The sequence below is a fragment of the Macaca fascicularis genome, chromosome 10 (genome assembly GCF_037993035.2).
Source record: "Macaca fascicularis isolate 582-1 chromosome 10, T2T-MFA8v1.1".
Taxonomy (NCBI): Eukaryota; Metazoa; Chordata; class Mammalia; order Primates; family Cercopithecidae; genus Macaca; species Macaca fascicularis.
The window spans coordinates 100589104-100603945 of NC_088384.1; the positions used below are offsets into that span (position 1 = coordinate 100589104).

General features: G+C 44.1%; 1 protein-coding gene and 1 long non-coding RNA gene across 3 annotated transcripts in view; one reads left to right on the forward strand and one right to left on the reverse strand.

Annotated features, from left to right (window-relative positions):
* The window catches only part of SERINC3 (serine incorporator 3), a 25287-nt gene extending 13574 nt beyond the window's left edge, over positions 1-11713 (reverse strand). The window contains exons 1-4 of one of the 2 annotated variants that reach the window (XM_005569083.4): positions 11556-11713; positions 3788-3949; positions 2712-2905; positions 1206-1285 (exon numbers count right to left, since the gene is read on the reverse strand). In XM_005569083.4, the coding sequence (XP_005569140.3) occupies positions 1206-1285; positions 2712-2905; positions 3788-3949; positions 11556-11594 (475 nt within the window). In that variant the 5' untranslated portion in view covers positions 11595-11713. Of the gene's footprint in view, positions 1-1205; positions 1286-2711; positions 2906-3787; positions 3950-10943 lie in introns of both variants that reach the window. The other variant, XM_065523191.2, reaches the window with a different exon arrangement.
* Positions 11307-14547, forward strand: LOC135965654 (uncharacterized). The gene is made up of 3 exons (XR_012419420.1): positions 11307-11393; positions 11525-11647; positions 13198-14547. It is a non-coding gene; the product is annotated as an uncharacterized lncRNA (long non-coding RNA).
* The last annotated feature ends 295 nt before the right edge of the window (positions 14548-14842 follow it).

Below are 14842 nucleotides of genomic sequence, written 5' to 3' on the forward strand. Positions count from 1 at the left end.
CCTTGTGATCCGCCCGCCTCGGCCTCCCAAAGTGCTGGGATTACAGGCGTGAGCCACCGCGCCCGGCAGACATTCTGTCTCTAGCAGTACAGCAAGATTCCAAACTCAAAGGATTCTTAAAAGCATTCTACTGGTTTTCAGACCTTTTAAAATACGTTTAAAATACGTGCCAAGGGGAGCCTGGGACCTGAGTTCCAAATGATACTATAAGTCTTTTCTTTTAGAGGTGGGAAAATCATAGTAGAAATCTAAAGATGTCACCTGATGCATGCTAAGGAAGTAGGTTAAGACAGATACGGGAGCACAAGAGTTCTAAGTCCTTATTTTGACAGGCTCTCTGATTAGCTTTGTATTGCATCAAGTGAGAACACAAACTATTAAGATATTGCCAAAAGATTAACATACGGTTCCAGAAAACCTGAGAGGTGCAGTGAATGCCTCCTGACTTCAAAACCACATATTAATGAGTAGCAGCCAGGCATGGTGGCTGACACCTGTAATCCTAGCACTTCGGGAGGCTGAGGCAAGTGGATCACGAGGTCAGGAGTTCAAGACCAGCCTGGCCAAGATGGTGAAATCCCGTCTCTACCTAAAATACAAAAACTAGCTGGGCGTGGTGGCAGTGGGCACCTGTAACCCCAGCTACTTGGGAGACTAAGGCAGAGAACTGCTTGAATCTAGGAGGCGGAGGTTGCAGTGAGCTGAGATCATGCAACTGCACTCCAGCCTGAGAGACAAGAGAGATGCAGATACTAAGTCCTATCAATTGGATGCCATCTCATTTAATTGTCAGTTCTGCAAAAACAGCAATTAAAATGTAGGTTTCTTTCTTTCTTTTTTTTTTTTTTTGAGACAGAGTCTTGATCTTCACCCAGGCTGGAGTGCAGTAGCACGATATTGGCACACTGCAACCTCTGCCTCCCAGGTTCAAGCAATTTTGCTTCCTCAGCCTCCTGAGTACCTGGAATTACGGGTGTGCACCACCATGCCTGGCTAATTTTTGTATTTTCAGTAGAGACAGGGCTTCACTATATTGGCCAGGTTGGTCTCAAACTCCTGACCTCAGGTGATCCGCCCACCTTGGCCTCCCAAAGTGCTGAGCTTACAGGCATGAGCCACTGTGCCCGGCCTAAAATGTAGCTTTAACTCAATCATCTATAAAGTTTATATAGTTTAAAATTAACCCCCTCAAAGGTGAACTCTACCTGAGCTGAAATAGCCCCCAGGGATGTAGAAAGATCCAACCATGATTCCAATAAGGGCAGCAATTTTGAAGAACCAAAACCTATTAAAATATAAAAATGCATTTATGAAATGCTAAACTTTTTCACTATTATACTGAGAAAAATTCATTTCTGAAATGCAAAAATAATAGCTTAACAGCTTTTTCCCCCCAACATGATTGTCTATTTTCTTCATTTGACTACTCATTTAATAGGCTAATTTATTTAATATTTCACACAATTAAAGGACAACATTAGCATAGAGGACAAATCACTCACATTTATTACCAGAGAAAACTGAAAATTTAGAGTCGCCCTACTTTTACCACTTAAAGGTAGGCATTTTTCTATCATTCTGGGAGTTCTAAAATAACAGTGTTAGGTACACACAGAGCCATTAACTGTAAGGTCTGAATGAAAAGTAATCACAAATCCTCTGCTTACAATACAGGGCACAGATACCTTGCCCACAATGACACAGCTCATCACTGGCACCTGCTTTTCAGTTCATGATCTTTAGTGACTGCCTTGTATGGCAGAGTGGAAAGAACAAGGCTTTGGAGCTAGACAGATCTAAGTTTCAATCTTAGCTCCAACCTCCAACTGGTTAACAGGTCTCAGGCAATTTACTAACCCCTCTGCAATTCAGTTACTGCATCTGTAAAAAGGGGATTATAATACATATTAAGTTTACAAAACGCCATTCAGTCTTTTGAGAATTAGAAATATGGCTGGGCACGGTGGCTCACGCCTGTAAGCCCAGCACTTCAGGAGGCAAAGGCGGGCGGATCACCTGAGGTCTGGAGTTCTAGACCAGCCTGGCCAACACGGTGAAACCCCATCTCTACTAAAAATACAAAAATTAGCCAGGTATGGTGGCAGGTGCCTATAATCCCAGCTACTAGGGAGGCTGAGGCAGGAGAATCAGTTGAACCCGGGAGGGGAAGGTTGCAGTGAGCCGAGATCTCCAGCCTGGGTGACAAGAGTGAAACTCCATGTCCAAAAACAAAAACAAAACAACAACAAAAAAAGGGAGACAATTGGAAACATAGGTAAAAGGTGGTCAGGAGTCAGAAGCAATAGAATATGTAAATCAGTAGCACATATATATTCACTGACTTCTTGTACACTGCTTAACTTTATCGGGTACCTGTTTATCTTTAAACAATGGAAAAAAGAAAGTGTGTGTCTATGTAGTATCTAGCATAGTGCTTCAACTATTTAACAGGTGTTCAACAAAAATCTAAGAACATGAAGCAAATGAATTTAAGAGAAGAAAATAAAAAGACAAGACTCCCTATCCCCTCCCTGTTACAGTAATCTAACTGAAAATGACATTAAAAAATTTCACATGCATAATAGACCAGAAATATATCTGAGTCACTCATTTACATATTCCATTGATTCCATCAGAATGGCAATATTAACTGCTGAAGGGAAGGAAGAGCCACACCATAATGTAACCAGTTAATCATAAATCTAACATACCCATTGTGTACTGCTGCTCGGGGATCTTTACTTGTTTTTACTTTCAACATGAGCAGAGAAAAGACAAAGAAAAAGATGGCCATTGCAAAGCTGATCCGATACACAGCTTTATAACCAACCAGCACATCACAATCTTTATCTGCATTTATATCAGCCTCATGGATTTTAAATCCCCCTTCACAAAATCCAGGAATCTGGAAAAAAGCAATTTCAGTGTTATCAGAATATTTATATTTAGACAGAGACTCTACCCCACCGCAGGAAAGACTGGATTTAGAAAATTAACTACTTCAACAACTGCGAGACTGACTATGGAATTTTTCTCTGTCTTCCGATGCATTTACAATCTTATTACCAAACAGTATAAATAACTTGTATTTTAAAAATATAAATGCTCGTTCGGCTGGGCAAAGTGGCTCACGCCTGTAATCCCAGTACTTTGGGAGGCTGAGGTGGTTGGATCATGAGGTCAGGAGTTCAAGACCACCCCTGGCCAGCATGGTGAAACCCCGTTTCTACTAAAAATACAAAAAATTAGCTAGGCATGGTAGTGCATGCCTATAATCCCAGCTACTTGGGAGGCTGAGGCAAGAGAATTGCTTGAACCCAGGAAGTGGAGGTTGCAGTGAGCCAAGATCCTGTTGCTGCACTCCAGCCTGGGAAACAGAGTGAGACTCTGTTTCACAAAAATATGCTCTCTCTTCTTTGTTCTTTTAGGCTGAAGAGGCTGTGTGCCACTTTCCCGTGAGATTTTCCAGCTACCACTGAGTCCTTCCAGAGGTGAAGAACTAGTCCAGTTTAGATGCTTCAACCTTTAACACATAAGGAAAGAAAATGTTTTGGAGGCACTCTTTTAATGTTTTCTCTCAGTTGCTCGACTGGAGCCTAAAGATGTTCATTTTGTATTTCCGGAAAAGGACTAACGTCCTCATATTTCTGTGTTCTGACCATACCCTGTATAAGTAAAAAATCTCCAAATTACAATGAACTTGATTAACAATGAAGAATTAAACTAGAATTTTGCAAAACATAAAAATAAAAATAACCAATACATTAAGGGCATTGTTACTTCTTACCTTCTTCAGGTACGTTTCCATCTCTTTTCTCTGCATGATATAGGATACAACAGTGCTCAGTAGGAGAATGAAAGCATAAATGAGGCGAGTCAACGTGGAATTCTTACTGTTAGGACAGCAACTACACAGCAAACATGAGGCACCGCTGCAGAGGCATGGAACCTGGAATGAGCACACCATGGTCACCTGAGAGCGCGTTCAGTAGACTCCTTTATGACACAGACGTCACAGAAGAGAAAGCGAGGCAAATCAGGCCTTACAGTTTTAACTGAGAGAATCATGGCTGGGAGGAAGTGGTTAAAAGTACGGGCTCTGGGCCGGGTGCGGTGACTAACGCCTGTAATCCCAGCACTTTGGGAGGCCGAGGCGGGCGGATCACGAGGTCAGGAGATTGAGACCACCCTGGCTAACATGGTGAAACCCCGTCTCTACTAAAAAAGACAAAAAAATTAGCTGGGTGTGGTGGCGGGCACCTGTAGTCTCAGCTACTGGGGCGGCTGAGGCAGGAGAATGGCGTGAACCCGGGAGGCGGAGCTTGCAGTGAGCCGAGATTCCGCCACTGCACTCCAGCCTGGGCAACAAGAGTGAGACTCCGTCTCAAAAAATTAAAAAAATAAAAAAGTATGGACTCTGGAGTAAATATTATTTCTACCACTTTTTATCCCAGCAAGTTACGTACTCTAACCCCATTTCACCATCTGTAAAACGAACTCAATGATAGAATTTTCCTCCCTCAGACTGCTGTATTAAATAAGCACCTCAACACTACCTGAAACATATTAACAGCTCAATAAATGTTAATTAAATTCTGAGAGCAGAATTGTGCCACTGCATTCCAGCCTGGGCGACAGACTGAGACTCCGTCTCAAAAAAAAGAGTAACCTAGATCTTTAGTCTGCTAAAATCTGTTAATGACCACACTACATGAAAGAAGATATAATTTTATTTCTTTTTTTTTTGAGACAGGGTCACACTCTGTCACCCAGGCTGGAGTGCAGTAACACCATTTCAGCTCACTGCAACCTCACCCTCCTGGGTTCAAGCAATTCTCCTACCTCAGCCTCTCCAGTAGCTGGGATTACAGGGATTACAGACACGTGCCACCATGCCTGGCTAATTTTTTTTTTTTTTTTTTTTTGAGATGGAGTCTAGCTCTGTCGCCCAGGCTGGAGTGCAGTGGCCGGATCTCAGCTCACTGCAAGCTCCACCTCCCGGGTTTATGCCATTCTCCTGCCTCAGCCTCCCGCGCATCTGGGACTACAGGCGCCCGCCACCTCGCCCGGCTAGTTTTTTATGTATTTTTTAGTAGATACGGGGTTTCACTGTGTTAGCCAGGATGGTCTCGATCTCCTGACCTCGTGATCCGCCCGTCTCGGCCTCCCAAAGTGCTGGGATTACAGGCTTGAGCCACCGCGCCCGGCCGCCTGGCTAATTTTTATGTAGCGACGGGGTTTCACCATGTTGGCCAGGCTAGTCTCAAACTCCTGACCTCAAGTGATCCGCCCGCCTCGGCCTCCCAAAGTGCTGGGATTACAGGCGTGAGCCACTGCAGCCAGGATTTGTTTTGTTTTAAAGACACAAGGTGTCACTCTGTTGCCCAACCTAGAGCACAGTTGTGTGATCATAGCTCACTGCAGCATCAAACTCCTGGGCTCAAGCAATCCTCTGGCCTCAGCCTCCTGAGTACAAGCAAGCACCACCATGCCCAGCTAAGAGAGGATATAATTTGAGTCACTACGCTTGATTAGGAAACTGCCTGAAAAAAAACATTGCTCTGAGGGGTGACATTATCAAGTCATATTACAAGGACAGGCTAATTCAGAATTAGCAGATGTAAACAATGGATAACTCTGGCCTTAAAATATGGTCCCAGGAATAATCTTCATTTTTTATAGATGGTATCTTGTGTGCACTTTATGATAATTTTGTGTGGTCTGCAGCAAGGTGCTAACATTCATTCTAAAAAAGTTCAGTTTTCTCATCTGTAAAAACGAGCATAATACCACCTACTCGAACATGGTTACTGAGTAAACAATGAGATGGTGTCAGGAATATGAAGCACCTAGTATAATGCCTGACATATATATCAGGCTCAATATATCATGGTAGCCATTATTATTTGTAATTGCAATAGCAATGGGAAATTGACCAGCCAGTCTGTCTCCATCCAATTCTTAACTACAGTATAGGCCAAACACTGCAGAGGCATGTCCTCCACAAATTCTTATGTTGAAGTCCTAATCCCCAATACCTCAGAATGTATCCTTACTTGGTCATTGCAGATGTAGTAAGTTAAGATGAGGTTATATGGAGTAGAGTGAGCAGCTAATCCAATATGACTGTGTCCTTCTAAAAAGGGGAAAATGGGACAAAGACTGCCAGCAAACCAAAAAAAAAAAAAAAAAACTAGGGGAGAGGCATAATACAGATTCTCTCTCACCAGCCTTAGAAGTAACCAACCCTGCTGACACCTTCATCCCAGACTTCCAGCCTCTGGAATTCAGAGATAAGAAATCACTGGGTTTAAGCCACCCAGTCTGTGGTACTTTGTTATGAAGCCCTGGCAAACTAATAAACTTAACTTACCTATAGTTGTCTTAAGAATGTAAGTATCTCGAAGGGGAGACTATCTTTACAATGTTACATCCTTTGTAGCTTTACATAGCAGGTACTCAGTAAATACCTGCGCGACAAATCTGTCCTACTATATGTTATGTCATGTTCCCATTTCAGTAAATGACAACTCTATTCTTCCTGTTGCTTGGGCCCAAAGCCTGGAGTCATCCTGAATGCCTTCCCCTTTCCCAAAATCCTCATCCAATTTGTCAGTACATCAGCTCTATCCTTAAAATATATCCAGAATCTGACCATTTTCACAGTACCCTTAGCTATCACCTTTGTCCAAGCCACAACTATTATCTCTCATCTGGATTAAGTTCAAAAGCTCCCATCTCACAGCTGTAGGGATCCATTCAGAAGCTCTGAGTTGGCCGGTACAGTGGCTCACGCCTGTAATCCTAGCACTTTGGGAAGCCAAGGCAGGCAGATCACCTGAGGTCAAGAGTTCAAGACCTGCCAGGCCAACACAGTGAAATCCCATCTCTACTAAAAATGCAAAATATTAACCTAACGTGGTGGCACATGCCTGTAATCCCAGCTACTAGGGAGGCTGAGGCAGGAGAATCACTTGAACCTGGTAAGCAGAGGTTGCAGTGAGCCAAGATGGCGCCACTGCACTCCAGTCTGGGCAAGAGTGAGACTCAGTCTCAAAAAAAAAAAAAAAAAAAAGCTCTGAGTTGTTATAAAGATTATTTTAAGCTGAAGGCATCTGAGCTTCAACAGATGCAGGAAAAAGAAAAAAAAAAAAAGCCTTCTGGGAGCTTCTCTTGTCTGACTAAAAGCAGCAACTTCTGGGAAATGAGGCTGCCATAAAGTCCCTCTCCAGAGAAGTTCTAAGGCCATGAAGAAGCTCGAAAGACCTGCCATACCTGCATAAACAAGTACTACCACAAACTTTTTTTTTGAGACGGAGTCTTGCTCTGTCGCCCAGGCTGGAGTGCAGTGGCCGGATCTCAGCTCATTGCAAGCTCCGCCTCCCGGGTTCAAGCCATTCTCCTGCCTCAGCCTCCCGAGTAGCTGGGACTACAGGCGCCCGTCACCTCGCCCAGCTAGTTTTTTTGTATTTTTTAGAGATGGGGTTTCACCGTGTTAGCCAGGATGGTCTCGATCTCCTGACCTCATGATCCACCCGTCTCGGCCTCCCAAAGTGCTGGGATTACAGGGTTGAGCCACCGCGCCCGGCCAACCACAAACTTTCTTATTTCCTATTCTCCTAAAAACAAACTTGTCTTTCCTAAGGAAACCTATTTGCTCTTCTCATAGAAGCCTTTCTCCCAGCTTCCTTTTTCCTACTAAATTAGAAAGTCTTGGCCAGATGCACTGGCTCACACCTGTAATCCCAGCACTTTAGGAAGCTGAGGCGGGCAGATCACCTGAGGTCGGGAGTTCAAGACCAGCCTGACCAACATGGAGAAACCTCATCTCTACTAAAAATACAAAATTAGCTGGGTGTGGTGGCACATGCCTGTAATCCCAGTTACTTGGGAGGCTGAGGCAGGAGAATCGCTTGAACCTGGGAGGTAGAGACTGCAGTGAGCTGAGATCCTACCATTGCACTCCAGCCTGGGCAACAAGAGTGAAACTTGGTCTCAAAAAGGAAAAAAAAAAAAAAAAAGAAAGCCTCAAGTTCTAACCACCCCCTTTGAGTTACTATTACTGAGCACTCCTGTGTGAACATGTCTTGCATGCATAAACTCTTGTTCCTCTAAATAATCTGTTTTGTCAGTTAAATTCACAAGCCCTAGAAACAGAACCCAAAAGGCTGGAGGAAGATTTTTCCCTGCCTACACTGCTTTACCCTTACTTTTCTACCATTTATTCTCCACACAACAACGATAATCCACCTTGTCAAAACACAGGCCCAGATCATATCACTCCTTTTTTCAAACTCTGTAATAGATTCCCATATAACTTAAGAGTAAAAGCCAAAGTCCTTAAAAACCTACAAGACCATATAACGGGTATCAACATGATTTTGCTCTCTACCTTTCTGATTTCACTCTCTATTATTCTTTTCCCTTACTCATTCCACTCTCTGGTATATAGAACTCCTTACTGTTTCTATTGAATAAAAGGGATTAATGAAATATAAAGGCACCATATAGATAGAAATGCCTGGATGGCATCAGTTCAAATCTTAGCTTTCAATCAAAGCCAAAATGCATTTCAAGTTATCATGATAGAAAAAAATGTTTCAAATTAACAATTCACTCCTTAACTAATGACTTTCGTAACTATATTTTTAAAGAATGTATGTTGTAAATAGTGATTTTGAACCACTAGCGGATTGTAAAAATCAACTCACCAGGATTTTTTTTTTTTTTTTTTGAGATGGAGTCTCGCTCTGTTACCAGGCTGGAGTGCAATGGTGTGATCTCAGCTCATTGTTAACCTCATCCTCCCGGGTTCAAGCGATTCTCCTGCCTCTGCCTCCTGAGTAACGGGGACTACAGGCGCGCACCACCATGCGCCCAGCTAATTTTTATATTTTTAGTAGAGACAGGGTTTCAGCATGTTGGCCATGATGGTCTCGATCTCTTGACCTTGTGATCCACCCGCCTCGGCCTCCCAAAGTGCTGGGATTACAGGCATGAGCCACCACTCCCGGCCTTCAACTCACCAGGATTTTCTAATGTGATAGAAGATAAAAGGGAAATTGTACAGTAGATGGTATAGGATTATTTCATAAACCTTTGTCTCCATATAGGTGCATCAGATCAATTATGTACAATCTTTCTTTAGGTCAAGGTCAGAAAAATTAGAAAACCACTGCTCTCAAGAAAGCCCTTAAAAGTGAAACACTCTTTTGATTTAGGACCAACAACTCTAAAATACATTCTGTTCCTAAGAAATAGTGGAATGAAGCCAGGCATGGTGCCACACACCTGTAGTTCCAGCTACTGGGGAGGCTGAGGTGGGAGATAACTTGAATCCAGGAGTTCAAGGCTGCAATGAGCTATGACAGAGCCACAGCACGCCAGCCTGGGTGACAGAGCAAAACTGTCCCCCTCAAAAAAAAAAAAAAAAAAAAAAAAAGTAGAAAGAGCTGAAACAGAATCCCTGGTGTAATACTGTGAAATATAAGTACGTTTGGTTCCCATTTCCTGGCATACAATTTCTAAAATCCTTGGAATAACCAGTGTCTTTTTGTATGCTAATGAGATGACTGGTGACTGGCAGTCCCTAGGTAAGCTTCATGATGGGGGAGGGTCATAGGAGGAGGTTGGGATTTTTCAGTCTCACCCCTGAACCTCCAAGGAGGAGAGGCTGAAGGTTAGGCCAGTCACCAAAAGCCAATGATTCAATGAATGCTGACTACATAATGAAGACTGCATAAAAGCCCAAAAGGACAAAGTTCAGAAGAACTTTTGGCTGGGCATGGTGGCTCACACCCCAGGAGTTCGAGACCAGCCTGGCCAAAGTAGTGAAATCCCATCTCTACCAAAAATACAAAAATTAGCTGGGCGTGGTGGCCCACACCTATAATCCCCGCTACTTGAAAGGCTGAGACATAGGAATCGCTTGAACCCAGGAGGCAGAGGTTGAAGAGAGCCAAGATGGTGCCACTGCCCCAGACAGAGCATGGAAGCTCCAGACCCCTTCCCCTATACCTTGTCTTACATATCACTTCATCTGTATCTTTAAAAATCTATTAATAGTAGCCATAAAAAAGAAGAAAATCATGTCCTTCGCAGTAACAAAGATGCTGCTGGAGGCCACTACCCCAAGTGAATTAATACAGAAACAGAAAACCAAATACAGCATATTCTTGCTTACAAGTGGGACCTAACACTGGGAACACAGACACAAAGATGGCAACAATAAACACTAGAGATTCCACGAGTGGGGAAGGGGGGGAGGGGCAGGGGTTGAAAAACTACCTATTGGATACTGTGTTCACGGCTTGGGCAACGGAACCATTAGAAGCCCAAACCTCAGGATAAGGCAATATACCCCTGTAACAAAACTGCGTATGTACCCTCTGAATCTAAAATTAAAAATATATAAATACACAAAATAAAATAGTTTTATAACAAACCAGTAAACATGTTGCCTTGAGTTTTGTGACCACATTAATCAAAGCCAAGGAGGGAGGTCATAGAAACTCTGATTTATAGGTGGCCGGTCAGAAGCACAGGTAAAACAACCTGAGGCTTGCCATTGACACAGAAAGTGGGCACAGTCTTGTGAGACTGAGCCCTCAACTTGTGTGATTTGATGCTATCTCCAAGTAGAGAGCTTCGGAATTGACTTGTAGGGCATCCCCTGCAGAGCGACTGTTTGCCTGATGTTTGGGAGAAAATCCCCACACACCACGTATCTGGTGTCAAAAGTGTGTTGTGAGTGCAGCAGGAGAAAAGTGAATGTGCTTTTTCTACACACTTGGTCAATTACATCAGCTGGAGAATGAGGAATCAAGGAATCACGCTACTCTGAAGAGGGTAAATGAGGGAACTCAGCATATTCTTTTATAGGCCCCAAAATTTTCTCTTTAAAATGTTTACAGTTTACTAGGTGATTAAACCCATTTACTCACTTCACTGTCACAAACGTTCTCGAAGAGAGGAATGCTGGGGTGATTATCCTCGGATAAATGACTTATAGCAGTCCCAAAATATTCAGGCCCTGGTTTCCAATTTTGAGTAACAATCTAAGGCCTTCTTTCCCTTGCACCAGAACTGCAGACAAGCCTCCGCTAAAATCCCAGCTTTGCCACATACTCTGCAGTTTTGGCAAATCCCGTGATAGGGGATAAAAATGTTACTTGAGCCACCCAGAATTAAAAGATGGCACCTTAAGAGGTGCTTCGGGAGGAACCGGAGCTCCCGCGCTGGGAGCTCTCATTCCTTGGTCCCACTCCAGCTCCGGAGGAACCCGCAGTCAGGAAGCCTCGCAGGGCGGAGCCACCGAATTGTAAACAATGGCGGCCGACCTCCTCCGTTTCCCGAGGAACCCAGAGGGCGAGACCCCTGATCCCGACCTAAGGGTATCGCGGATTTGGATTGGGTCTGGGGCCCCGGACACCCTGTGTGGCCCAGGGCCTCCTGACATCCCGAGGGCCTCTGGAGCCAAGGCCCGTGCAGGTCTGGGTTTGAGGCCTTTCCCCACAAACCGCAGGTCCGGCGAGGACTCGGGACCCCGAACTCACCCAGCTGGCGAGGGAGAAGACACCCAGGACAGCCCCCATGGTGACGCCAGTGATGGAGGTGGCAGGTCCTGAGGCTGCTTTCTAATGCGGTGGTAAGTGCCAGCTGAGGCGTCTCCCCAGAAACGCGACGGTTCCTCAAGCCGGAAACTTGGCCCTCCACCGGCGCACGGATGCGTCACGGCGTGGCCCCGCCCACCGTCCACGACCGAAGCGGCCGAGCGGGGGGGGGGGGGTTGGGGGGCCTGTCATTGGCTGAGGGTGCGCCTGTCATTGGCTGAGGGGGAAGGCGGGGCTAAACCATCCTGGGATTGCAGGAACTGGGAAGGTGTCATTCCTTATATCATTTGTATTCATTGTGCAAAGATCTGGAGGTTACAGAAGTGTACAGAGAGGCACGGTATCTACGCTCAGAATTTATTCTCTAGTTAAGAGATCTGACACCATGCCCCAATGTAATGAATACGATGAAGCAGTATGGGGGAATAGGCTTTCAATAAAGGTGTATTTAGTGCCTACTATTGTAAGGGAAAGTAATTTAGTTGGGCAGTAGTCTTGGAAGACTTCTCTGAAAGATTTATTTTTTAATCTGCGAACCAAAGGATGAGTCCAAATTAACCAAGAAACGATGGGAATCGTTTCCTAAAATGTGGGATGCACCCCATTTGAGAAAAATGAAAGGCTCTAAGGGTGCATGAACAGAACATTAAGCGATATTAAACAGCAGAATGAGAACGTCCCATTTCAAACCAATAGGCTAGTTGTTTGAGGCCAGTATGGTATTTAACATTTTTCTAATGTTTATCTCCCTTTTTAACACAGTAAGGGCTTCATTTTCCAAATCTCTCAAACAGGCAACCATGCCTGCAGTTTAAAAATATTGTTTTGTTTTGAGGTGTGTGTTTGCAATAACCTTTTCATTTCTACCAAGCAATGCTGATTTCTCATTTAACCAGTGATGTAAATATTCCTTTCAAAACACATTTCAAAACACATTTGAGAGTTCACTTAAAGAAGAAAATGAAAACATTATTTACTTACATATATAATAGTTTAGTTGGAATGTGGCAAACGATGATGTCTGGACAATGAGATGTCACTCTTCTCCTGTGGTGTGTTAATCTTCCCTGATTGATAAAACTCGCTGGAAGGGGATTTGTAATTGAATTCCTTCTGGATTATCAGCCTTTAGTCTGATAAGGGAAATTCATGAAAAGCCCTTCTGTCCATGAGCAGTTCTCATGGACAGAGCAATCATCATACCAGTGTGGCATATTTGGGGATGTTATTTCCTGGATTCCTTGAAAATGTATTCCAGGCCGGGCGCGGTGGCTCAAGCCTGTAATCCCAGCACTTTGGGAGGCCGAGGCGGGCGGATCACAAGGTCAGGAGATCAAGACCACAGTGAAATCCCGTCTCTACTAAAAATACAAAAAATTAGCCGGGCGCGGTGGCGGGCGCCTGTAGTCCCAGCTACTCAGGAGGCTGAGGCAGGAGAATGGCGGGAACCCGGGAGGCGGAGCTTGCAGTGAGCCGAGATCGCGCCACTGCACTCCAGCCTGGGCAACAGCGTGAGACTCCGTCTCAAAAAAAAAAAAAAAAAAAAAAAAAAAAAGAAAATGTATTCCAAATTCATCTTTTACAGAAATGGAAGGAGGCTCAAAGTGTGCCCAAGGCCATGAAAAGTGTTGATGAAAGAAGAAAGAAAACTACTCACATTTAATAATTCCTACCTCTCCTTTCCCAGATCCCTCTCCTCACCGCACATACACAAATACCAGTTCAAGTCAGGTTGCTTCAGGACCACTGCACTTTCCAGGGAGCCCTTAACATTCTTGCTTCTTTCTGTCTGAGTATTGTTGGTCTGGACTTAAGAGAGCTAAGACTGTGATAAATTTTATAGATCAAATTCTACCAGAAACATACCTGTAGTCAAAAAGAATTAGGTTTATTTAGCTTGTTCAGAAAGGGAGAACACATATCAAAGAAAACATAGGGTGTCTTGGTAAGAGGTAACTGGGGATAACTTATTTTAGGATTTGGGTTTATGCTGGGTAACTAAATCCAAGGAGAGTTTAAGGAAGTGGAGAACAGTTTTGGATTGGACACAGTCAAGGAGTAGAGGCAATTCAGTGATTAGTTATCTTACATATTTTTATCCGGGAGGTAGAAGGATTAAAACAAGGCTAGATTTGTTCTTGGAAAAGAAGCAAAACCCACTCATATTAGTCAGAATTGGAAGATGTTGAGTCCTATTTGTGGTACCAGAGTGGCTTTGTCTGTGTCTTGCTCCAACTACATGGTGGTCTTGTCTGATCTTTGTTCATATTCTGTGATCACTGTTTATGTTCCATTAGAAACATTAGGTCTAGCTGTCAGCTGAACAGTTTTTCACTTTCTAACCTGCAAACATTTGTCCTCCCAAATGTAGGATCCCACCCATCTCTTAGTGTTTCTGGCCCTAACTGGTTGAGTGTGTCACCTCTACTTGGCCAAAGGGAGGAGAGCAGATCTTCGAGATCATCTACTCCAATCTCCCACCTCAGGCAGGAACCCCTCAGCAACATCTCTTCTAGGGTAGGGGACTCACTGCCACCCAAGGCAGCTCCTCCCATCTTTACATATCCGTTGTCAAACCTTTCAGGCCTCTGAGCCCAAGCTAAGCCATCATATCCCCTGTGACCTGCACATACACATCCAGATGGCAGGTTCCTGCCTTAACTGATGACATTCTACCACAAAAGAAGTGAAAATGGCCTGTTCCTGCCTTAACTGATGACATTACCTTGTGAAATTCCTTCTCCTGGCTCATCCTGGCTCAAAAGCACCTTGTGACCCCGCCCCTGCCCGCCAGAGAACAACCCTCTTTGTAATTTTCCTTTACCTAACCAAATCCTATAAAACGGCCCCACCCCTATCTCCCTTCGCTGACTCTCTTTTCAGACTCAGCCTGCCTGCACCCAAGTGAAATAAACAGCCTTGTTGCTCACACAAAGCCTGTTTGGTGGTCTCTTCACACGGACGCGAGTGAAAAAACCTAGGTTTCCCCTTTATGTTGTTGAAAAGATAACACATGTACTTGGTTATAAAATACTGCATAAATGAAGTGTCCTTCCCACCCTTTCCCCACCCTCATCTCCCAGATCTCCTTCCGGAGTTGCTACTGGAATATGCATATGCCAACATTGTAGCTATTACCCATCACTTCTTTTTACATGTGATGGCATTCTTTTTTTTTTTTTTTTTTTTGAGATGGAGTCTTACTCTGTCGCCCAGGCTGGAGTGCAGTG